This window comes from Eubalaena glacialis, chromosome 13 (genome assembly GCF_028564815.1).
Source record: "Eubalaena glacialis isolate mEubGla1 chromosome 13, mEubGla1.1.hap2.+ XY, whole genome shotgun sequence".
Taxonomy (NCBI): domain Eukaryota; kingdom Metazoa; phylum Chordata; class Mammalia; order Artiodactyla; family Balaenidae; genus Eubalaena; species Eubalaena glacialis.
Genome location: NC_083728.1, coordinates 10,553,372 through 10,578,426, shown reverse-complemented (window position 1 = coordinate 10,578,426; position 25,055 = coordinate 10,553,372). Strand labels below are relative to the sequence as shown.

At 46.9% G+C, this 25,055-nt stretch overlaps 1 protein-coding gene across 1 annotated transcript in view; it reads right to left on the bottom strand.

Annotated features, from left to right (window-relative positions):
- Window positions 1-25,055, bottom strand: part of ATP9A (ATPase phospholipid transporting 9A (putative)) — a 134,405-nt gene that overhangs the window by 101,082 nt on the left and 8,268 nt on the right. The window contains exons 2-3 of the mRNA XM_061209403.1: window positions 6,643-6,787; window positions 3,869-3,982 (exon numbers count right to left, since the gene is read on the bottom strand). Coding sequence (XP_061065386.1) covers window positions 3,869-3,982; window positions 6,643-6,787 — 259 coding nt within the window. The remainder of the gene's footprint in view (window positions 1-3,868; window positions 3,983-6,642; window positions 6,788-25,055) is intronic.

The window sequence follows — 25,055 nt, the reverse complement described above, 5'->3', positions numbered from 1 at the left end:
ATAGTTTTGCTGGGCCAGCGTTCAGGTAACCACCGATGGACATTTGTTTGCTGCCGGTGTCTGAGTAACATACAGCATGCTGCAAAGAATATCCTCGTACACACACCACACACACATCCCAAAGCCTTTTCTGATATTCCAAAGCCCAGTCCTTAGAAAAAGAAAATGAGTGTCCGTCTCTGTGGGGCTTCACATCCTCTCCACATCCTAGCATGATCTCAAGCAAGCTCCTTATTCTCCTTTGCCCCATGTTCTTGTTTATCGAGTGAAGAATCTTTTTTCTCTACCAGTCTGATTTGCCTGCAGTCCATGGGAATCTCCGACAACCACTGTGGAAGAATTCGATAGAGCTCATCTCTTTTCCAGCCCCACTATTTCTCCTGCATAATTCCATCTTCTCTGAGTCATACACATGACTCTTGGTTAACAGAATGAAAAACTTATGCCAAAGATGGCCAAAGTTCCCTCCCCAACACACATTCCAACACCAACGTGAGTGAACAAGGCTGTAGGGGTGCTAGTAGGTCTGCACCCCAAAAATCATTCGGACGATGGGTTTATGTGACAGGCTGGGCAGATGAATACCTCGAGGGGAGAGAGCACAGACCAGATATCATGCTTGAGATGGTAAAGGCAAGGAGAGGGGGAGACACACAGCTGCCTTCTCGAACGCCTTGGGATCCAACTGCATTTACATAATACATACTTTACTATAATGTAAGTTAGAGTGTATGTAAAACAGGCACGTGTAAGAAGAGACTGAAAGGAAACAGACCACAAACATAGATGGGGCATCTCAGGAGGTGGCTGCACAGGTAGGGATGTTTGCTGCGCTGCTTCTCCTTCAAATTTTTCTCCAAAAATAATGAGTCCCGGGGGACTTCCCTGGTGGTCCAGTGGTTAAGAATCTGCCTTCCAATGCAGGGGACATGGATTCGATCCCTGGTTGGGGAACTAAGATCCCACATGCCGCGGGGCAACTAAGCTCTTGTGCTGCAACTACTGAGCCCGTGCACTCTGGAGCCTGCGCCGCAACTAGATGGAAGCCCATGCGCCGCAACTAGAGAAGCCCGCATGCCGCAATGAAGATCCCGCATGCTGCAACTAAGACCCGATGCAGCCAAATAAATAAATATTAAAAAAAAAAAGAAGAATGAGTCCCTTTGTAGAGTCCCTTCGTAGTTGATAAAGGAAAAGAAAAATGAACAGAGGCCGTTTTGCAGGCAGTAAAGCAGCAAGATCTGGGGTTTGGGGAGAACCCAACAGACAAGATTTGAGAGGTGGGATCTGGTCATCCCACACTCCCAGTCGAGGGTTCCTGAGCCCAGAAGGCACCAATATGAGGTACCAAGGAACCCTCTACAGCCTCAAGCAGAGCAGAGACCGCAAACCGGCAGCCTGCAGACAGACCACCAAGAGAAGGGGTGTGCTCGCTCCACACGATGCTGTAACATTCTGTGAATGAGTTTGCAAAGTTTGAAAATCAAGGGAAAGCGATGCTGGAAATTAGAAAAAAATGACTCAGCACTGTGTATACCTTGTAACCTTTTTTCTAAAAAGGAGCGTTGGGGAACGGGGAAAAGACAAGATTTTTAAATTTAATGTTGTATGTCAATTATACTTCAATTTTTAAAAATTATGGTAAATGGCAGAAGCCAGTCCAGAAAAAATTTACTCATTGTTTGTAAACTTTGGAAGAAGGAAAAAGAAACGAATGACAGTGTTCTGGGGGTGGAACTGGATAAAAGGGAGATTTTTCATGAGGTACCTTTTTTTTTTTTTTTTTTAAGTGAGTTTTTTTTGGTTTGTTGTTTTGTTTTTTTTTTTAATTAATTAATTTATTTATTTATTTTTGGCTGTGTTGGGTCTTCGTTTCTGTGCGAGGGCTTTCTCTAGTTGCGGCGAGCGGGGGCCACCCTTCACCACGGTGCGCGGGCCTCTCACTATCGTGGCCTCTCTTGTTGCGGAGCACAGGCTCCAGACGCGCAGGCTCAGTGGTTGTGGCTCACGGGCCCAGTTGCTCCGCGGCTTGTGGGATCTTCCCAGACCAGGGCTCGAACCCGTGTCCCCTGCATTGGCAGGCAGATTCTCAACCACTGCGCCACCGGGGAAGCCCCCATGAGGTACCTTTTTACACATTTCCTGAATCATGTGACTGTATTACCTTTCAAATAACTATACTTTAAAAATGTAATCAGTAAAAGGCAGGGTGATAGATATTTTATACACACTGTAGACTAACTTTTCTTAAATAACTGACTTACAGCTTGACTTTATATAGGTACGTAGCAAACCGCTGTGGAACTAAAAAACTAAATAAAATTAGGGTATTTCCGGTAAAACTCTGAAGTTTCTACCTCTTGGGCCTGGCAACTCTGGGTCCAGGTTTGCAGCTGATGGAACAAAGCAGCATCTTCTGCTTTGAGATGGGACACGAGCCCCCCGCTTCTATCAGCCTGGCCTCTGAGTTAGCGACACTCACTGTGTAAAAGCACACACCCTGACGCAGGCAGGAATGTCTGTTATCCCAACATCCTACCTCACCCACAAATGACTCAGAGCAGAAAAGAACGATTCCCGCATCCCAAAAGCACCTCCACCGCTTGTGTGGAAGAAATAAGCCCCCCTCCTCTTTCCAGGGCTGGAACTGCCGACACGACCTGTCTGATTAAGGCAGCACCAAGGGCGTGTGGAGCCCGCTCCCGGGGCCCGTGGCGTCCACTCACTCTGCTCCCTAAGTGCCTGTGCACCAAATCCTTACCGTCCAAAAGAATGTGTGTTTTTGTTTCCTTAAGGCGGAAACATCTTTTCTACTTTAACAATCTTCTCCCAATGAAAAATTTAACAAGATTTGTGAACAGAGAATCCGAATGTTCCTTCCGAGCCCTGCGTAATGAAAAATAATTGTATTTCATAATGTCTCTGGAGGAAAAGAAATGCCAGTTTCACCCTGTGCCCCAGACGTGCTGGGCTTCTTCTTTCTGTCCTTCAAATACTCTAAGTATGTGCTGAACGCAGGGCCTTTGCACCGCTGCTGCCTGAACCTGGGATCCTCCCACCCTCCTACTTTTCTTCCCATCACCTCCTCAAGAGGCCTTTCCCGGCCACCCTGGCTAAGACTGCCCCTCCACATCTCCCACCTTCATCCACTCAACAAATACTAACTGTGCCTGGGATGCCCCATTTGCCCTACGACCTTCTACTACCTTCACAGCAGTTTCACAACTTGAAACAATTACGCTCAACTGTTTATTGTCTATCCCCACTGAAAGTCAACTCCGCTAGGGCAGGAATTTTCCTACGTTTTAGTCACTGCTGCATCCCCAGTGCCCAGCACCGTGCCTGGCACACAGCAGGTGCTCAGTAACCATTTCCAAAAAGGCAGGAAGAAAGAAAAGGCGGCACAAGAAGGATGGAGGGGCGTCGGGTCTGTCACCCTCCATACACACCGAAGCACAGAATCTGTTACTCTGTCAACCCTGCACGCTGAAATAGTCTACATAATAAACAGAAAACGATTCAAAGAGCACAATGCACAGAGTCGGAGGCTTTGCCTTTCTCATGACCGCTGTGTGCCAAAGCCTAGAACCGAGTGATTCATGATAAGCATGCAAAAAATATTTGCTGAAACAAGGAAAGACTGAACAGCTGACGGACAGAAGGAATGAGTAGCACAGGCATCACTACGGTTGATCCTGGTAGTGGGAGAAACGGAGCTTCACCATGAAAACCTCAGGGGTTCCCAACGTGTTGGCCTGAGGGTGTCCTCTCCCTTGAAAGGCCGAGTCCCATTCCAGGTGCTTGGAGGACAAAGAACCTCTGCTGCCCAACCTCTGATGTTACTGAACGGACGACCCGACTGACTCACCAGGGGAACCCAGTAGGTGTACAGTGCTCCCAGTCGCATTTCGGGGACGAACTGGGAGCAGGCGAGAAGTAGGAAGTAGAGGTTGAAGAAGTATTTGAACTGGTTAAACAGCACCTGGAATGGAGAGAGAGGAGAGAGAAGACACTTGAGGCTGGTCTGATGCAGCTGGGCGGGCTTAGAGGGGGATGGGTGACATTTCAAAACACTCCCCCAGAAGAACACAACTCACATGGTACCTGCACATACGGTTTACACACCTCTACATGTTGTATAGGAAAATACACCTGGGTGACGAAAACATAATTTGTCAAAGTAAAGAAGCAAATGATACACGTGGGAATTATAAACACCAGATTCAAGACAGTGGGGACCTCCGGGCAGTGAGGGTATGCTGGAGGCTTCGGCTATAGTTGTGAGATTTTATTTCTTAAACTTTTTTTTTTTTTTTTTTTTTTAATTTATGGTTGCGTTGGGTCTTCTTTGCTGCACATGGGCTTTCTCTAGTTGCGGTGCACGGGCTTCTCACTGCGGTGGGTTCTCTTGTTGCGGAGCACGGGCTCTAGAGCACAGGCTCAGTAGTTGTGGCACACGGGCTTAGTTGCTCCACGGCATGTGGGATATTCCTGGACCAGGGATCGAACCCGTGTCCCCTTCATTGGCAGGCGGATTCTTAACCACTGCGCCGCCAGGAAAGTCGGAAACTTTTTTTTTCCTATTTTTTGGCCACGCGGAGCAGCACGTGGGATCTCAGCTCCCCGACCAGGGATCGAACCCACGCCCCCTGCAGTGGAAGTGCAACGCTTTACCCAGTGGACCGCCAGGGAAGTCCCTTCTTAAACTATTTTGTAAGTACAGGAAAGGCCACTCAAAATGTTGTTGAAGAGGTTTTAGTGGGAAATGCTTATGCTGTAAGACTGAATCAAATGAGTGAGATAAATGGATATCTCCATGGTATGATCTCAACGTCATACAATAACTATAGCAGAATTTCATCCCATGTGGCAGGAGGGTTCTGGCAGAGTTTCAACTGCCCCCACATGCCCTGGAAGTGACACTGATCCCCCTGACTCGTTTTGGCCATTGGGCAACGAACAGAAATGACATGTCCCTTCGGAGCACTGTCCGGCCCCTCGCTCTTGCCCTGCCATGGAGACGTGGGTGCCCACGTATTCCAGATGGTGTAGCTGTGAGATGGAGGAGAACGGCCTGATCTGCCTCAGAATTTCCATGAATGAGAAATAAACTTTCACTTGACTTAAGATACTGAGCTTGTGACTTCCCTGGTGGCGCAGTGGTTAAGAATCCACCTACCAGTGCAGCAGACATGGGTTCGATCCCTGGTCCGGGAAGATCCCACATGCCTCAGAGCAACTAAGCCCGTGTGCCACAACTACTGAGCCCACGTACCACAACGACTGAAGCCCACGCACCTAGAGCCCGTGCTCCGCTAAGAGAGAAGCCACCGCAATGAGAAGCCCACGCACCACAACGAAGAGCAGCCCGTACTCGCCATAACTAGAGAAAGCCTGCGCGCAGCAACGAAGACCCAACGCAGCCAAAAATTAATTAATTAATTAATTAATTATTTTAAAAAGATACTGAGTTTTAGGGGGCTGGGGGAGGGGGGTAAGCCAGGCATCAATAAATGTACTCAAAATCACCCTTAAAAAACATTCCGGTTGACCTTAAGCTACAGTGTAAGGTATTTGCATTTCCACGTTCTCCCTCAATAAATCAAACAGTGATTTTTTTTTTCTTCCAGCTTTGGAACTGATTGCTGCTGCTGCTTCTGAAGTCAGTCAGTGTATTTTGGAGGCCACAGTAGATAAAAATAGATGTTTAACTTAAGGGTGTTTTAGGGGGAAGGTTTTCAGAGTACTTGTCCGTGGATTTGTGTTAGTTAACGAACAAAAGGGATGACGGCAGAGTAAAATACTACGCAAAACATTAGCAAACATGTTAATAGAAAGTCTCTCTGGATGATAGTGTTAAAATTTACCTTCCAAAAAAAGTTCTCTACACTTTTATCTCCCAACTTTCCTGTTCCAAATATGTGTTTCACGATAATGAGGGGTGGGGGGGAATGTAAGCACTGATTTTTTTAAAAATAAATTTATTTATTTATTTTTGGCTGCGTTGGGTTTTCGTTGCTGCGCACGGGCTTTCTCTAGCTGCAGCGAGCGGGGGCTACTCTTCGTTGCAGTGTGCGGGCTTCTTATTGTGGTGGCTTCTCTTGTTGTGGAGCAGGGCTCTAGGCGCGTGGGCTTCAGTAGTTGTGGCACGCAGGCTCGGTAGTTGTGGTTCGCGGGCTCTAGAGCGCAGGCTCAGTAGTTGTGGCGCACGGGCTTAGTTGCTCCATGGCATGTGGGATCTTCCTGGACCAGGGATCAAACCCGTGTCCCCTGCATTGACAGGCAGATTCTTAACCACTGCACCACCAGGGAAGTCCTCTCCTGATTTTTTTTTTTTTTTTTTTTTTTTGTAACAAAGCTACGTCCTCAAAATATCTTTTTCACTCTCAGGCCCAACACACCAAATAAATGTGAAGTTATTCTAACCAATCAAGTGGAGTCTCACAGCCTTGCAGACAGAAGGCAGCCCCCTTCCAGGTGCTCAGGACCAGGGAAGATGAATGGCCAGTGGCTGAGGTGACATGGAAAAGACACGGGGTATTCACAAAATCTGCCACAGGGACTTCAGTCTTCTATGACTGGTACCACTGCATACATTTGGTGTAGGAAGAAGAAGACAATGTTGCCCCTGCCCGTACATACCCCAGGCAAAAAGGTGAAGAAGTTGTACTTCTGATTGTTGATGACGTTTCGAGGGTACCTCTGGTCCCTCTTCTCGGGGTGCCCCAACCAGACCGTGCGGGGCCTGGGCTCCCCTGCACCACAGCATCTCAGCCACTCGCAGCACCTGTGGGAAAGACACGCCCACACCGTCAAGACCACGCCCACACCCATCCACTCTTCCCAGAATGTCTTTCTCTAAAGCATCTTCACTGGGTCAGAACCACAGCCCCATCTGGGGCTTCATCCTTCAATGAGAGGGGAAAACACAGCTGAGGCGTCTAAGAAGCTGTGGTCCAAATCAAAGATGCTTTGTCCCCAAGCCCAAATTATTTCAAAAAGTAGGATTCATTTTTAAAATAAGATTTAAGTTAAAAAAGTAAATACAGAGCAACAAGTACTGTTATCACTTTGACATTCTGCAGGTGAGAGAGGAAAGCTCAGGACAGCTGAATAAAGCACCCGAGTTTGCCAAGATGTGAGAAACAGCTGAGTCTGGCCTTGAACCAGGTCTGTCTTATTCTAAAACCCAGTGTCTTCCCACCCCACATGCTATCAAGGGTGCTGGTCACACCAAGATTACTATACAGAAAGAGAAGGGAAAGAACCTCCTTCCACACTCGGCTCTACTTTTTAGCAACATGCTGGAGGAAGACGCCAGGAAGATGCTGATGACTCAGCGCCCCGCATAACCTGGAGGCAGGCCAGCGTGCCCGCTGTAGGCAAAGTGACTCCAAGGGCCGCCCCCGGAGGGCAGCTCACCAGGCACACCTGCCCTCAGGTCACCTGTGTGAAGCCAGGGACACCTGCCCGGCTCTGGCAAAACTAAGCTGCTCTGAGACACACTCATGCCAAAAAAAGGCAGCCCATCCTTCAGGAGAGGCTATAAACAGGCACTCTGAGAATTACGAGCATTCCTAAGTCCTTGCGTGGAAAGACCCCAGGCTGAACTGTTCACCTCCCCACCCCCCTCCCCGCCCCACAGGCTGGGAGGAAGGAACCCCAGCCCTACCAGCCCCTTGAGATGCTGCCAGCTGAAGGCAACCCATCCAGACATGGCCATGATGACTTACATAATCACTTGTCACCTGCGGACCCACCGTCTTCCCCTCCTCCTACGGGCCAGGCAGGCCCTGCCCAGGTACTGGGGTGCAGAGCTGAGCACACACAGTCCCTGGGCATCGGGACTCTAAAGATTAGCAAGCCAGCAAGTCGCCTGCTCAGATGCTCAAAATTTCCATGATGAAACACAATGCTCTTTCTTAAAAATAGCATCCTGATTCTGGTAAACTAGTGCTAGGGCTGGGGCGGGGAGGATGGTGGTAGCTCTCACGAGGACAGGTTTCACTTCTAATAACTCATTCGTGCTGGCGAGAGACACATACAGAAACCTTGAGGTGTCCAACCCCATTCCTGCTCTTGGGTGTGCGTCACCCAAGCTGGCCATCCGTGGACGCAAAGCACTGAATGAGGGAGGGAGGGAGGATGCATTTGATGGAAGCACACCCTTCAATCTGCAGATAGCTACCCATGGTCACTGACTTTTCTGTGAACCAGCCAGTCTCTCCCCATCCTATAATAATTCTGTAATGACGACTCCCAGAGCTGAATGTTTCTAATGAAAGCTGAAGAATGGATTTAAGAGAATGACATACTGTCAGGCTGTTTATGAGTTTTGTCTGTTTTGTCCTAGCAGAAGGTTCCTCACAGCAAGCTACCAAGTTAAACTCTCCGTGACTTAACCTGCAGGCGTGCACGTGCACAGGGGCAGCCCGCACGTGGTAGCAAAGACTGGAACCGAACCGTACCTAACCGGTCATCAGAGCGGCGCTGGTCAAATAAGCAGGGAACATCCATACAATGGAATGCTCAACAGTCTTTGAAGAAGGAGATAGAGCTGTATGCGCTAAATAGCCCCATTTGCAAGATATGCTAAATCAGAAAGGAGCTGAAAGGTGTGTCCAGGATGCCATTCTTTGCATGAAAGCAAGAGGATAACGTGCAGACTATGCTTGCCAATGCAGAAAACCTCCATGACAGCTGACACCACCAGTTTCCTTTGGGAAGGAGGGAGTAGGGGCGCCTTTTCCTACTTATTCTTCCGTCACATTGTACATATATTACCTATGGGACTAAATGTGCTTTTTTTTTTTTTTTTTAGCTAAATCCATAATAGTAAGCATCTATTAAGTGCTCATCTGGTCCAACTATGATTCCAGTTCCTGTGGGGACCTAACTTTGGAACAGGATCCTTCCCTTCTACTTCCTCACAATCTCATTGCAACAAAGGGTAAGCACTTGGCACAAGGTAAAATAAGGACTTTGTGTCACCTGAGCCCAGTGTAACTAGCCCCAAGCCCATCTCATTTAATCACCTTGTCACCTTGTTTATTCACTTTCTACCTGCACTGGATATAAGCTGCACACTTTCAATGACTTTTAGGTCAACAGTGTTTACTGAGTATCTAATAATAACAATAATAAGACAAGTGATCATTGCTCCCTTTTTGTCACGCATTCATTCACCTAGAATGTCCTGTGCACTCACAGGATGCAGGCCCTCACCTAGGGCATTCAACAGTGAGCAAGACAGACAAGGTCCTCCTCCCATGGGGAGGAAGAGAGACAGTAGACAGCTATCCAAAATAAAATAAGGCATGGGATAAGAGAAGGAGTGGGCAAGGGGTGCGGCTCCGGGAGACTGGGTGGTCAGGAAGGCTGGGGTGACAGTCGAGCTGAGTGACAAGAAGAAACATCCACGCAACCAGGCAAGGAAGTGCCATCTAGGCAGATCAGAACCGCAAGGGCAAAGATCCAGAGGTAGGAAGCAGCCTGACACACATCTGCAGGGAAAGACTAGTGTGGCTGGAATGCACCGAACACGGGGGAGAGGGTAAAATATGAGGTCGGAGGAGAAGGAGGGGGCAGACAACACAGGGCCTTGTCACCAGGGCAAGGAGTCTGGATTTTACTCCATCCACAGTGGGGATCACTGAAGGGTTATAAGCACAGGGTGGCATGATCTGATTTAATTTTTTTTTTTTTTTTTGGCCATGCCTCACGGTTTGCAGGATCTTAGTTCCCCAACCAGGCATCAAACCCATGCCCCCTGCAGTGGAAGCACAGAGTCCTAACCACTGGACGGCCAGGGAATTCCCGATTTACGTTTTTTTAAAGGTCCTTCTGGCTCCTGAGCAGAGAAGACACTGCCGTGGGCAAAAGGAGAAACAGGTAACAGGTGTGAGGCTTCTCTGGGGGATGGTGAAATGTTCTAACGTTGTGGTGATGGCTGCACAACTCAATGAATACACTAAAAATTGCTAAATTATATACTTTAAAGAGGTGAACTGCAGGGTATGTGAACTATATCTTAATCAAGCTGTACATTAACCAAAAAAAATTGGAAACAGAAGGATCATTTAGAAAGCTGTTGCCATCATCCAGGCAAGCAAAGACTAGGGTGGTGGCAGTGAGGGGTGATAAGAAAGATACAGATTCTCAAACTGTTATGGATGTAGAAGTGTATTCTCTTTTAAAAATAATGTCTTACTTCACTTAATGTTCACAACAATCCTACATAGTATGTACTAGCATCATCCCCATTTTCATGATGGATAAACTGAGGCCCAGAGAGGACTCAGTTACCTGCTCAAGATCTACTGCTACATCAGCTCCATCTACTACCGAGTGGTGGAAGCAGACTTTAAGGCCAGGTCTGTCTGATCCAGATCCTGAGCTAAGAGCCTGAGAGTACCCTGAACAGCCATTAACAGCCCCATCAGCACAATTATTTCACAGCTCTATTTTTTTTTTCTAGCCTCTCTTCATTACATAAAATTGGAAAGATCCTTAGGGGCCATAGAGGGTGAGGGCTCTCAGGCTGCTCAAACCGGAGCTCTTCTGTGTGCACATCAGCTGCCCTGCCCCCCACACACATTCATGAATCTTCATATCAATGCGTTGGCGCCCAGCTCCCCAGTCACCCTTCAATGCCTGCTCTGGGATGTGGACAGACTCCTTTCTGCCTCTCCTTCACAGTCAGTGAAACGCTAAGCTTTCTCAGTAGAGGGCGCTGGAGGGACACCACTGGAGGAAAAAGCTCACCTGTGGTTTCCAGGCTGTGGCACAGTGGGCGGGTCAGCAGTGCGTTGAGTGAGGCCATCGAATGGTGCTCTGGCCAGCCATGCGCCCAGCACATGCTGTCCCTCGAGGCTTTCAAGCCCCACTGTGGCCCAGGGGTCACCTTCCCAGGGCCCTCTCGATATGGACATCCCATGCCCCAGGCCTCTTCCACACCGGTGCCCTGATTCCCTCACCCCCAGGTTTGTCTCCCAAGGTCCTCCTGTCACTGTGGCCCTCAGTGTCCCACCAGGGACACTGTGAGCTCCGGTGCCCTCACTCCCATTGTACACCCAATGTGTCAACCACCAGCTGTGCCTGCCACCCCATCTGTACCCCTGCGATTGCTTTCTTGCTTGCCCCACCTGCAGACCAGCTCTGGTCCTGCCATCCAGTGGCCGGAACTACACTGTCTCCAACCAGGTCTGCACCCCAGCCTTAGGGAGGGGCCCCCGTCCAAGTGTGTCCCACCTCAGATTCAGTCCCTTAGCCTAGGCTACCATACAGTTTTCTTCTACAGCCTACAGTTACTCTTGTATCATAATTTAATAAGTCCATTTCCCTCCATCTTTCCACCTGATTGAGCCGAGGCCAACCCCACCTCTGAACTCCAGTCATGACAAGCCCAGGACCCAGGCTTGGCCAAGCAGAGCCCTCGACATGGTGATGGGCTCAGAGAAAGGGCCAATGAGAGGCCTGGCTGGGCTTTTTGCTAGAAATTCCAGAAAAGACATGCTCTTCACCCTGGGGTTGTTAAGGTGGCAGAAAACAAGCCTGGAGTTGCAGGAAGCCACCTTGTGCCTGTTTAGGGAGAGTCTGCCTGAAAATGGAGTCACAAGGAGGATGCAGAGACCACAGGTGGCTCCTGCCCACCTTGGGGGAGACTGTAGGTCTGTAGGTTCCCTGGGCTTCTCAAGTCTTAGGCACCAGTACATTGGTTTTTGTTTTCTTTTACTTTGCTAAAGCCAATGTTAAGTGGGTGCAGTTAACCACCGCCCCAAATCTCCTGTCTGATAGTCCTGTCTGCCACATGGCTGGACTGTCCTTAAAGATGCATTCCTGTTTGTTTATGTGTCTTCGCTTCTAAGCTTTTAAAGCCTGCAGTCTATCATCCTGACGTCTGCACACTGATTTCTTTAGAGCTGTGATGTCCAACACGGTAGCTTTACATTTAAGTTACTTAAATAAAAGAGTTAAATTCCTCATTCTCAGTAGCCACATTCTGAGTGCTCCGCGGCCACAGGTGGTCAGTGGCTATGGACTGGACGGTGCAGATGCAGAACATTCCAGCATGGCAGAGGTTCTACTAGACGGTGCTGCTTTAGAGCAGCTCTTTCAAGGCATCTCCTCCCTCCTCGCTCTTGAACAAACCTCAATGTCACAGGAACATCAGCAAGTGGACCCCACAACTGAAGGCAATTTGCCTAAAGAGTTTCCCAAACTTCAGCCATTTTCACACACACGGGATTTCTACCATATCCAACTAACTCTACTTTCTAACTTCATAAGTTTGCCTCAATTTGCATACCTTAAATCAGCGATTCTCAACAGGGAGAAGGGGGTTAGTTACTGGTATCTAGTAGGTAGAGGAGGTCAAGATTCTGCTAAACATCCTACAAAGCCCGGGACAGCACCCACCACAAAGAATGATGCAGCCTCAAATGCCAGTTGTGCCCTGGTTGAGAACTCCTGACCTGGATTTTATTAATCAATACATAAATGTGTCTTAAAAGGTAACTTAAAAGGTAACCGGTATCATAAATGCAAAACCAGGGGCTTCCCTGGTGGCACAGTGGTTGAGAATCTGCCTGTCAATGCAGGGGACACGGGTTCGAGCCCTGGTCTGGGAAGATCCCACATGCCGCAGAGCAACTGGGCCCGTGAGCCACAATTACCGAGCCTGCGCGTCTGGAGCCTGTGCTCCGCAATAGTGAGAGGCCCACGCACCGCGATGAAGAAGAGTGGCCCCCACTTGCCACAACTAGAGAAAGCCCTCGCACAGAAATGAAGACCCAACACAGCCATAAATAAATTAATTAATTAATTAGTTAAAAAAAAAAAAGAGAGAACTCAAATTTTATAAATAAATAAATAAATAAATAAATAAATAAATGGAAAACCAGTATCACTTGCCATAAATAGAAGGTAAACATCAAAATCAACACAATGATTAGCAAATGTTACTAAATTCCCACTGGATACAGTGGCTCCCAGCCCCCAGCCTGCTGCCTGCTTGCCAGTTTTTTCTGCTATTCAAAAGTGGGCCCTGACAGGGTTAAAAATATTGAAGGAAAACTGAAAAAGGAAGTGTCTGGCTGTACGTCTCAATGTGATTTAGTTCCTGTCCATGAATTACTTAGTATCACCGTAGCACCTGGAGCCATCATCTGCTATTTGAGGAACTACTGTCCTGCAGTAGAAGCCTTGGGCTTGGTGGCAAATTTACAAGCAACGAAGTCCTCCCCCGGCCCCCAGGTCAGTTAAAGCAGAAGAGGCGGCAGCCAGGCTCCCCCCTGACATCTGGATTTATACCCACGACTCTTTTTTCTTCTATCCGCTGCCACCAGACCCCGTCTGTCCAGGGGTGGACGTCAGCACCCCGGAGGTCCAAGAGGGGGAGATGCCTGGAGCTGTGGGGTGGCAGCTGTCACCCTGCTGTTGCTTCTCAACACCAAACTGAGCTGTCTGTCACTTTCCCAGACAAATTAACTCCTATCCCACATTCTAGACAGGCTGGGGAGATGGGCTACAAGATAGAACCCCTGAGTGCAAGAAATTAATGTAGAGGCTGAAAAAGAAGTAACAAGCAAGAGTCACAGTTTCAGAACAGCAGGACCACGTGGGCTAGAGGAATAAACACCAGCTTTTAAACCAGATGGGCCTGTGCGCAAATCCGAGCCCCGCTCCACACCAGCTGTGTGCCCTTGGACAATTCATCTTCTGTGATCCCCACTTTCCCTATCTGTAAAATGACAATAAGACCCGCCTTGCTGAATTACTGCGAAGACTAAGGATTTTATATATAAAGGGTGTAAGACAATGCCTAGCACATAACAGGCATTCAATTAAAAGTAGATATTATTTCTCTTAAGTTATTTTTCCAGATTAAAAAAGAAAACATGAAAATTTTCTCACCTGAATAGCAATAGCTATCAACTAGGTTAATATGTAAGGCTAGAAATAATTTAGTCTACACTGCTTCCAGCTTAGACAATTTAAACAAAAGGAAACCAAAATGGACTTCCTTACGATTTGACTCTAAAACAAACAAAGGTTTTGATAGCCAATAGCCTGCCAACCAGATGTGCAGTGTTTTCACACAATCTGGTCAAATGCAAGGAAAAGCAAATATTAGAGAGGGACACGCCAAGGGAACAACGTTTCTGGAAAAGGTAACCACTGCAACAAGGAGCTGGCGTCCAAAGAAATGATCATCTCTGCCCTGGTGCCACTCAGCAGGCACTCAGTAAATATTTGCTAAATTGCCTGCATGACGTACCCACCTTCCCTGAAGCCAGAGTCCAGGAAGCTAGAGTCTCAGTGTTGACGTTGGGAAGATCCAGGAAGAATGTAAAGGAAAATTAAAAGCAACACGGACAACTCACAGATACAGAGAACTAGAGGGTGCCAGTGAGGAGGGGCGAGACAGGGGAAGGGGATTAAGAGGTGCCAACTACTATGTATAAAATAAGTAAGCTACAATGATATATTATTGTACAGCACAGGGAATATAGTCAATATTATATAATAACTACAGATGGAGTACAACCTTTAAAAGTTGTGAATCACTAGGTTGTACATCTGAAACTTATATCATAGTGTACATCAAGTATACCCCAATTTTAAAAAACAGCTATATAGAGAAAATAGTCTGCAGCAGTAGCTCTCAACGGGGGTAGGGGGTGAATTTGCCCCTGGGGACACTTGGCAACGTCTAGAGAGATGTTTGGCTGTCATGACTGCAGGTCCAGGGAAGGGAAGGGCTACTGGCATCTGGTGGGTAGAAGCCAAGGATGCTGCTAAACATCCTTCAGTGCACAAGACAGCCCCACACAGAGGATTATCTGGCCCCAAATGCCAACCGTCCCGAGTCTGAGAATGCTGCTCCAGAGCGGGACTGTCCCCGACATTTCTGTGCAGAGGGAGATGTTCTCTAGCTGCACCATCAAACACACCAGCCATTAGCCACACATGGCTGTTGAGCGTTGGAAACATACATTTTAAATTTTAGTTCATTCATTTAATGAATGAAAACAGCCACATATGGCTAGTGGCTACCACACTGGACAGCAGGTCTAGAAGGACGTAACCCAAACTGTTAAGCACAGATGCCTGGGGGGCGGGTGGGGGAGACTGGAAGGAATGGAAGGGAAGGTATGAAGGGAAACTTTTGCTCTTTGTTCTAGAAACAGGGAAGTGGCTAGATTTTTTTTTTTTTTTTAAACCGGGAGAATATAAAATCTAGGATCTGAAAGAACGCAAAGAAGGAAGTAGTTCACTGAAGTCTGAAGTACCTCTGGCCACAGGAATGCTACTGTCTGGAGAAGAAACAAGACTATAGTTGTCCCGCTTATCCACAGGGGATACGGTCCAAGGCCCCCCCAGTGGATGCCTGAAACTGGGGATAGTACCGAACTCCATCGGTACGGTTTTTCCTATACACAAATACCTGTGATAAAGTTTCATTTATGAATTAGGCACAGTAAGAGATTAACAACAATAACCAATGATAAAACATAACAATTATAACAATATACTGTAATAAAAGTTATGTGAACGTGGTCTCTCTCAAAATACCTTACTGTACAAATTTAATGCCCTTTTCATCTTAACTAAAGTACTTATCACACACTGTGGCCATACTTTTTGCAGTCTGAGGTGCACGAAAACTAGCACGTATTTCTTTTTCCCTCTTCATAATTTCACTGATAGAAGATTCATTCTTACCGTGGATCTTAGCAACCTCAGCATACGGTTTTTTTTCTTTCCTTTAAGTCGAGAACTTTCACCTTTTCACTTAAAGGAAGCACTTCACAGCTTCCCTTTGACACGTCCGAATTGCCAACATTACTATTCGGGGCCATTATTAAGTAAAATAAGGGTTATTTGAACACAAGCACTGTGATACTGGGACAGTTGATCTGATAACGGAGACCCATCTCAGTGACACGGGCAGGATACGTGGGACGGAGGGATGATGACTCATGTCCAGGGCAGGACTAAGGAAGACACAAGATTTCATCATGCTACTCGGAACAGTGGACAATGTAAAACTTATGAATTGTTTATTTCTGGAATTTTCCATTTAATATTTTCGGGTTCATTACGGGTAACTGAAACCACAGAAAGCAAAAGCTCAGATAAGGTGGGACTACTGTTTACCAATGAAAAAAGCCAAGTCAATGTAGCAACTTCTTCAACCGTAAAGCTCAGATCCTCTGACCTAGCAAGTCTACCTAGAAGGACACAACTATTGGTACTGGTGACCAACGGGAAATGCACTAGGAGGCCGGCAGCAGCAATACAGAGAGAGAGCAAAACCCTGGAAATGACCAAATGCCCATTACGGCAAGACCCCTGAACAATGGACTGTAGTCTGGAAAGAATAAGGTAGAGACACACACACTGGCAGGACAAGATCCAAGTGATAAAGCGGAAGGAAAAAAACAAGCAAAAGATAAGCAATTTATTGTGCTATATTTTAATAAAAATAATATATGCTGATATATGCATGGGAAAAAATACTAGGAAACAAATACACACACACACAAACTGTTAACTCTGGTTCTCTGGGGTAGGGGGCAGTCACGGATGATGGAAACTGTCGCCTCTCCCTATTTCTCGTGCCTTAAGTCTTCCCCTATTGGTCTCTTTCTGCTCAGAGCACATGACACCTCTCACACTGCATCCAACCCCACGATTCAATAATTATGAACTCAAATTCACCCCTGGTACCTTTTCATCCCAGGTCCTCACAGTCAAGCCACCGATTGCAGCCAAGGCAGGTGAGCTCCAGAACTCTGCACTTTTGGTTCTTCCCTGGCTGTTTCACTTTTCTCCAACTCCCAAGCCCTGTGCAAGACTCATCCACACCAGACTTGCTCAGGCAAGCCCATCACCCAACTTCTACTTATCCTTCAAAACCCAACTCTGTTATTCCCGAAGAGAAGAGGAAGCAGCTCTGTTCTCCCTTAGACTTACTCACCTGTTTCTCTCTAGACCAGGACTGGCAAACTCAAATCTACAGAAGCCCAGCAAGTAACAGAAAACAATAAATGAACAAAAATAAACAAAGGATCCAGTGGGGTGGGGCACACTGAGGAGACCAGATCCCATGGGAAGGAAGTAGCTGCCCCCAGCTCCTACCAGGATACAATTCTACATAAGCCCAGCACAGCAGACCATCCAATTCTTCAAGACAAAGACAAAACATAGATTCCGAGATGCAAACACTCAGTTTTTAAATGTTGGCAACTGATTCAATTTTAAAGTACTAGGCAAAACTAAAACCACACTGAGAGAGAATTTTTTTACTTAGCACGATGACGAAGATCAAAGAGCCTAACAACACCTGTGCTTGGTCAGGATGGCCAAACAGGCACCTTCACTGCTGGGAGGGGCCTAAATCAGTGTCACCTTGAGGGAGGGCAACCTGGCGACAGCTATCAAAATTACAAATGGACATTCATTTTGACCCAACCATTCCCCTTCGAGATATTCCATATGTTCCAAAATGGGTATAAAGACCATTCACCATAACATTGCTAGTAACAGCAAACTAGAAATAACCTAAACCTTACCTGTAGTAAACTGGTTAAAGTACATCTATTCAATGGAATCCTATTAAGCCACTTTAAAAAAAAAAATTTAAAGGAATAAAGAAGCTTTTTATGTCCTGATATGGAACAAGCCCGGAGTGTATTGTTAAGTGAAAAAAACAGGTTGTAGTGCGTAAGGTGTACTAACAATTGAATAAAAAAGGGAAACATCTATGCATGTTTGTCTAGATAGATAGATATAAAATACTTGCACTTTTTTTGGTAGATGGTTAAAGTTTCTCCGGAACGACACTGAAGAAATTGATGAGTGGTTGCCTGGGGAGGGGCATAGGGTAGGTGAACAGAGCCGGTGGGAGGGAGACTGAGCTTGCAATGTACACACTTCTGTACCTTTTAACACTGAACTGGGACTTCCCTGGTGGCACAGTGGTTAAGAATCCGCCTGCCAATGCAGGGGACACGGGTTCGAGCCCTGGTCGGGGAGAATCCCACATGCCGTGGAGCAACTAAGCCTGTGAGACACAACTACTGAGCCTGAGTGCCACAACTACTGAAGCCCGCGCGCCTAGGGCCCGTGCTCTGCAACAAGAGAAGCCACCACAGTGAGAAGCCCACACACCGCAATGAAGAGTAGCCCTCGCTCACCACAACTAGAGAAAGCCCGCACACAGCAACGAAGACCCGATGCAGCCAAAAACAAATAAATTTATTTAAAAAAACACAACACTAAACTATGTGACCTTGTGATTAAACTTTTTAAATTTAAAACAAAAACCAAAACAAAAACCGAAAAAAACCCACACTGCTGCCCAAACAGCATGCAGCTCTCAGTCCGCAGCCTCAAATCTCAGCCACAAGCCTGTGGGTCAGAGACCAGATGCTGCTCGCCTCCCACCCCAGGCCTGGTATACAGCAGGTGCTCAGTCGCTCTGCGTGGATCCCTTCACACGCCCCAGGCACCCAGCATGCAGGGACCCTACTCACACGTGGACACTTTCGCTAGGCCATCTGCTCACGGGTTCTAGAAGAGGTCTGGTGTGGCAGCACCCAGCAGCAGCCCACGAAATGCCGGAGAACTGAACAGAACTACATGATGACATGGAAGGCAATGCCCCAGATACCAGAACAATAAGCAAGAACATCTATAAAGCGCTCAGTGTGTGCCGGCTGTCAATGTGCATTACTTCCCTGGATCCTCAGCTCCACTCCGTGGGCGCTCTCATCCTCCCCCTCCCGCACCGAGAGTCCTGCAGCTGGTGGGGGGCAGAGTCAGCTGTGGGTCCAGCAGGTGGACCCAAGAGCCATCGCTCTTAACCGGCGCCTGAAGACCTCACACTACAGCAGACTCCAAGAGCCACCTCTGAATTGTTCAGACAACCACCTAGGGAGGAACCCAATGACAGACACAGCAGGACACACGGAGGGTCCCCAGTGCCACCGCCCAGGCCCGCATGGCTCCTCCCTCCACCCCACTGTCATCCTTGACAACGGCTATCACTGCTACTGTACTTCCCAGGGGCCACACGCTTGGGATCTAAGCACCTGACACACATCAGCTCATTCAGTCCTCACACCCCCTGAGCACTGTCATCACACCCATGTTCAGAGAGCTGGACTCACTCGCCCAAGGTCATACAGCCAGTGACAGGAGGCGCCCAATGTGGACAGAGGCAGCCGTGTTTGAATCCAGGCTCTCAGACCCTCAAGGTCCTCAGCAGCCAAGCCAGGCTGCGGGGAGCCAGCCCCTCCACCAGGAACCCTCCTCCTTCCCGGACTTGGCTCCATCCGAGCTCCTCTGGAGACCTGGGCTGCAGCCCAGCCGAGGAGCTGCCGCACCGGGCGTGGCTTTGGCACTGAGACAGCCCCGGGAAGGCCATGGGGGATGTTTCCAAGGACACCTGTAAGACGCCAGAACTTACAACACCTGTCGCTTGGGAGGAGTTTACCTCTGGAAACAGGTGGTAGAGGGGCTGAGGGGCTGGTCCGAGGGCGGCTCAGGCGTGGCAGGGACCTCACAGGGAGCACTTCACACCTCTCCTAACGATGCTGCTGCAGGGGAACGCGACCCTGGGCTCCAACGACCCCACTACAACCCTCACCCTCCTCTGCAAGGAAGCAGACATGCCCTTGGCCCTGTTGTCTACACACAGCTTTGTCACGAGAAACTGGATCTAGAAAGTCTTTTATTCGTTCAACAAACATTTACTGTATGCTTGCAGACTCCGTTATCTCTCATGACCACCAAACACACACCACCGCGAGGTGTTCAGTTCCCCAGTCCATCCACAGAGCGTTGCCACGGAGCAAGCCTGTCCTCAATCGACCACAGGCCCCTTCTGCCCTCCAGCTCCACCTGGCTCACACATTAATAATCAGGAAGCCTGATTTGTGGTCGACAGAGAAAGGAAAGCATGTGTTTTTACTTCTTTCTCTCTCTTTTTTTTAAACTTTCCCAGTCTCGGGGGTATGCGCTAGGCAAAAGGCAAAAGGCAAAATTATCCTGACCCTGGAACAAGGGCCATTCTGGCTTTCATGGGGTGTAAAATGGCAGAGCCCTTCCAGAAATTAATTGTCCAAGATGTAGCAAAAATTCATGCATCAAGATAGCCTCTAGGGACTTCCCTGGTGGTCCAGTGGTTAAGACTTCGCACTTCCACTGCAGGGGGTGCGGGTTCCATCCTGGTCAGGGAGCTAAGATCCCACATGCTGCATGGCATGGCTTTAAAAAAAAGAAGAAGAAAGATAGCCTCTATAGACTAAGTTCTAATTTCTAACAGCAAACACCAACGAAAATAATGTCACCTAATAGCCATCTGATAAAATTATACATCAGAAGGAAACATACCTAAATGTTAATAGGAAGTCGGGCTTTAAATTCTGGCTACTGCATCTTTAACCTTTCTCTAAGAGAAATCACTAGTTTTCTTTAACAGAAATTATTACTTTTATACTAGAAAAAATAAAATGCTAGTGTTTAAAAGTCCCGTGTGGGGGGCTTCCCTGGTGGCGCAGTGGTTAAGAATCCACCTGCCAATGCAGGGGACATGGGTTCGATCCCTGGTCCGGGAAGATCCCACATGCCACAGAGCAACTAAGCCCGTGCGCCACAACTACTGAAGCCCGCGCGCCTAGAGCCTGTGCTCCGCAATGAGAAGCCCGTGCACCACAATGAAGCGCTGCAACTAGAGAAAGCCCCCATGCAGCAATGAAGACCCAATGCAGCCAGAAAAAAAAAAAAAGTCCCATGTGGGCCCCAGAGCTGGGGAGGGCTCTGAGTGGGTCAGGTACCTCCAGGGCCACAGCAGCTGTCTCCGGCTTGACTGTACAAGCCCTGGTCCCCCAGGCCCCTAGTTCCATCACTGGGCACAGAACAGCCCAGTGCTGCTCAGGGGATGTTAGTGACTGACAAAGGCTCAGCCCCAGTTAAGGCAACAGCCTGGAAACACAAGAAATCTCAGTGATGCAGCAGGAAGCAGCAGGGAGGCAGTGAGGACTGAAACGAGAGCATCTCCAGCCAAGTAGCAAATATGAGATCACCATAACCCAGGCCTGGGCCTCCCTCAACTTTCCCTTTGTGTGTCTTTGGCGTGCCTCTGCTTTGCAGGGCCAGCGTTCAGAATGAATACATTATTTATAAAGTGACAATAAGAATCAACTTGTAAAAATACAGGGCCCTGGTTATGTAAATTAAAGGTGTCTCCTCAAAGAAATAATATGTTGCCACTTAAAGTGTCATTTACAAAGCACATCATGATACAAAAAAAGCCTTACATTAAAATGCTGAATGAAAAAAAAAAGTAGGAAATAAAAACACATGTGCTACATGGTTATAATTCATCAAACAATGTACACACGGAAACAAGACAGGAAGAAAAGAGCATACGCTAAAAGGTTTGTGTTAACTGTGGCTGCCTTTGAAGGGAAAGTTACACCAGTAACTCATTCATGAGTTTTCTCTGTTCTCCAATTTTTAATACACATGCACTCACTTTACAATTAAAAGAAAGTAAATTTTATACTTTTTTACTGTTTCCCTTATGATGAAAACTACTCAAGAAGAGGGTGTTTGGTTGTAATGTATGCAGAAATAGAAATATAATGTGGGTCACATGAAACTTACATAATGCTACAACCCAATGTTACCTCAATTAAAAAATATCAAAAATAAGAAATGCAAAAAAAAAAAAAAAAAAGAAAAGGAAAGAAAGATCAAGCTGCAGAATATACTGGCAGGAATCAAGGTAGAAACAAGGATTTGTGTTAGGACAGAGACTGCAATCTTTGAGCTAGTGTGAGCTTATGGTGCAAAGTTATCATGAGGCAAAATAAAATCAAAGTAAAACTAAAAAGAGAGTACTTGGTCTGAAAGGCAAGGCCGCTGTGATGTGACCATTTTGCCACGTTTAGGTTCAGGGTTACCATGATGTGGCTATCCTATACGTCTAAAACTTGACTTCAGAGCAAGAAAACGAAGCCTCTCTCAAATAAATATTTTTTTAAAATGCATTTCTTGTGATACTACTATGCTCCCATGAGGATGGCTAAAATGAAAAATGACAAATACCAAGTGTGGACGAGGATGTGGAGCATCTGGCACTTTCCCGGGTGGAGAAGCACAAATTCGTACAATTTGGAAAACTATCAATTTCTACTAAAGCTAAACACAAATATCCCCAAGGGCCCAACAAAGCCACATAATACATGTCCTCAAGATAAGCTCAGGGAGGTCCACAGCAGCACCATTCATGAGACCTCAAGCTGGAAACGTCCCACTTGTCCATCAGGAAGAGATGCGATAGAGGGGTCACGATATACAGCTGACCCTGGGACAACAGGGGTCTGAACTGCACCAGTGCACTTACTTATATGTGGATTTTTCTCAATAAATAAAGTACCTGTATTTTCATTTTACAGATCTTTAAGTTAACTAAGCTCGGGGAAAAGTTTGTGTTTGATTAGAGATCACAATATGTAAAATGAAAAGAACTAGGGCTTGAGTCCCGATTCTATTCAAACTGTTTGAGCTTCTGCTTTTGGGTGAGTCATTTATCAATTCCTTTGTTTTTGAGGCAAAGATAGCAGTACCAGTACTTGGATTTTTGACTGGTTGGGGGTCGACACCCCTAACCCCCTCCCTCATTGTTCAAGGATCGATGACTTATTCGTACACTGACTTCATATGGCCGACAGAAGTGAACAAACTACAATAAACATGCAACACGGTCAACCCCTATGAACAAAACATGGAGCGAGAATTAACAGGCATGAGTGAGTACCTGCTACATGATTGCATTTACTTAAAGGTCAAAAACAGGCCCAGCCAATCTGTTAGAAGTCAGGATATATATCGAGGCAGGGGAGGAAGGAGGCAAGAGGAGGCTTCTGAGGTCATATAGCCTGTTTATCTGCTGCCAGTTACAGGAGTGTGTTCACTTCATGAAAATTCATCAGGCTGTGCGTTTATGATGTGTGCACTTTCCTGTGTGTGTATATATATGTATGGATGTGTATATATGCATAGTTTTTTAAGCAGCTTATTTAGGAAAAAAAACCCTGCGAGGTGGGACAAGTGGTCTTATCTATTTACTACCTAGTCCTTTGATTTACCCGGACACAATTGGGTCATTCCTTGTATGAGAGCCTCTAATTGCCTTTAATCTGGAGAACAGAAAAAAGAGAGGAGAGGATGCGGGCGGGGGAGGTTCTTCAGTTTTAAATTTTCTTTGCACTTTCATGGGGACTGACTGTATAAAAGCTAAAAAGTATTCAGATTCAAATCACTTCCTTTTACAGGGTGAGTACACACATTTTAGAAATAGATGTTCTGCACTCCCCCCCCATTAGCATGAATGTCTCTCCTACAGAGAGAGTGAATTTAAAGTACTAAGGATCAATATGGAAACTAACTCTGAAAACAGATACTATGCTTCTGATGGATTTACAGTGACTGGGATAATTTGAAGTTTCTAGAATTTTCCTCTGTCACATCATTTCTGCTCTCTGCTTCTACCAGGAACAATGGAGTACACACATATTTACTGCCAAATCACTGAAGGCTCACAAATCCCCAATTCCTCTTCCCTCAACAAAAATCACCTCCTCCAAATGGCCATTACAAAAAAACTCAAATAGGAAAGGGCATAGAGACAGGTTACAAAATACAATTTGCTGCATAAATTCAAATTAAAATGAGCCTTTTAAAAAAACTCAAATGAGCTTTTAAGTTTTCTAAACCAAAACCGTTCTTCAGTTTGTCACCTGTAAAGTAGGGCTGTCAGCAGGATGAAATGGGATGATCCACGTAAAACTCTTAGAAGAGCACTGGGCACCTATTCAGCACACAATAGGGGGTAGCAACTATTAGAATTCTCATCAAATTAATCTAGCACAATCCAAGTGACAAGAACTAACAAGCCAACCATCCAAAGCACAACCTGGAAATGTGACCACTGTAAACTCTTTAAGCAAAAGGAAACATCTGGGGACAGCACCTCCCCCTTATGGAGCATGTGGCATGTGTTTTAGGTTGCAGGGGGCTGGGGGGTGGCATTCAGCTCTAGTGGACATGACTTGGCAACACGGAGAACTCTTTGCTTACGGAGAACTCTTGAGACTGGACTGTCTAAAGGAAAGCACTAAAGAACTCATCATCAGTTTAAAATAAAGGTTTACCAAGAACACCGAGAGATTCCTCACCTACCGAAATAACCACGCGATGCTTCCTATATTAGCCTGCTCAGGCTGCCATAAGAAAATATCACAGGTCGGGGGGCTTAAACAGTGGAAATTTATTTTCTTATAGCTCTGGAGTCTGGAAACTCCAAGATCAAGGTGTCAGCAGATTTGTTACCTTCTGAGGCCCCTCTTGCAGACGGCCACCTTCTCCCTGTGTCCTCATGGGCTTTCCTCTCACCCCTGGTATCTCTCTTCGTGTCCTAATCTCCTCTTCTTAGAACACCACTCAGATTAGTTAAGGGCTCACCATAATGGCCTCGTTTTAATTTAATCATCTCTTTAAAGGCCCCGTCTCCAAATACAGTCACTTTCAAAGGTGCTGGGTTAGGACCTCAACATGTAAATTTGGAGAGGGACACACGTCAGCCCATGACACTTTCCAAATGCTTTCTTCCAACAGCTCAAGACTTCCTTAGTTGCTAAATGAGAAGCTGAGCTCAGAGTTAAGAACACAATCCAAACGTGAATTTCTTGCCCAACAGGTTTTTCTTTTTTCATTCTTTCTTTTTGTTTTTTTAAAGACAGGATGAGTCACCTTAAGGACAGTAACGGGTATGGCTTTTCATAGAGTGTACGCATTCCACTCATCCAGGGGTTCCTAACAGCTGCGATTCTGCCCACTCCTACTCCTCCCACCCCCCGGGGGACACGGCAATGTCTGGAGACAGTTTTGGTTGTCACAGTTGGGAGGAGGGTGCCACTGGCATCTAGAGGGTGGAGGCCAGGGATGCTGCCCAACATCCTACAGTGCACAGGACAGGC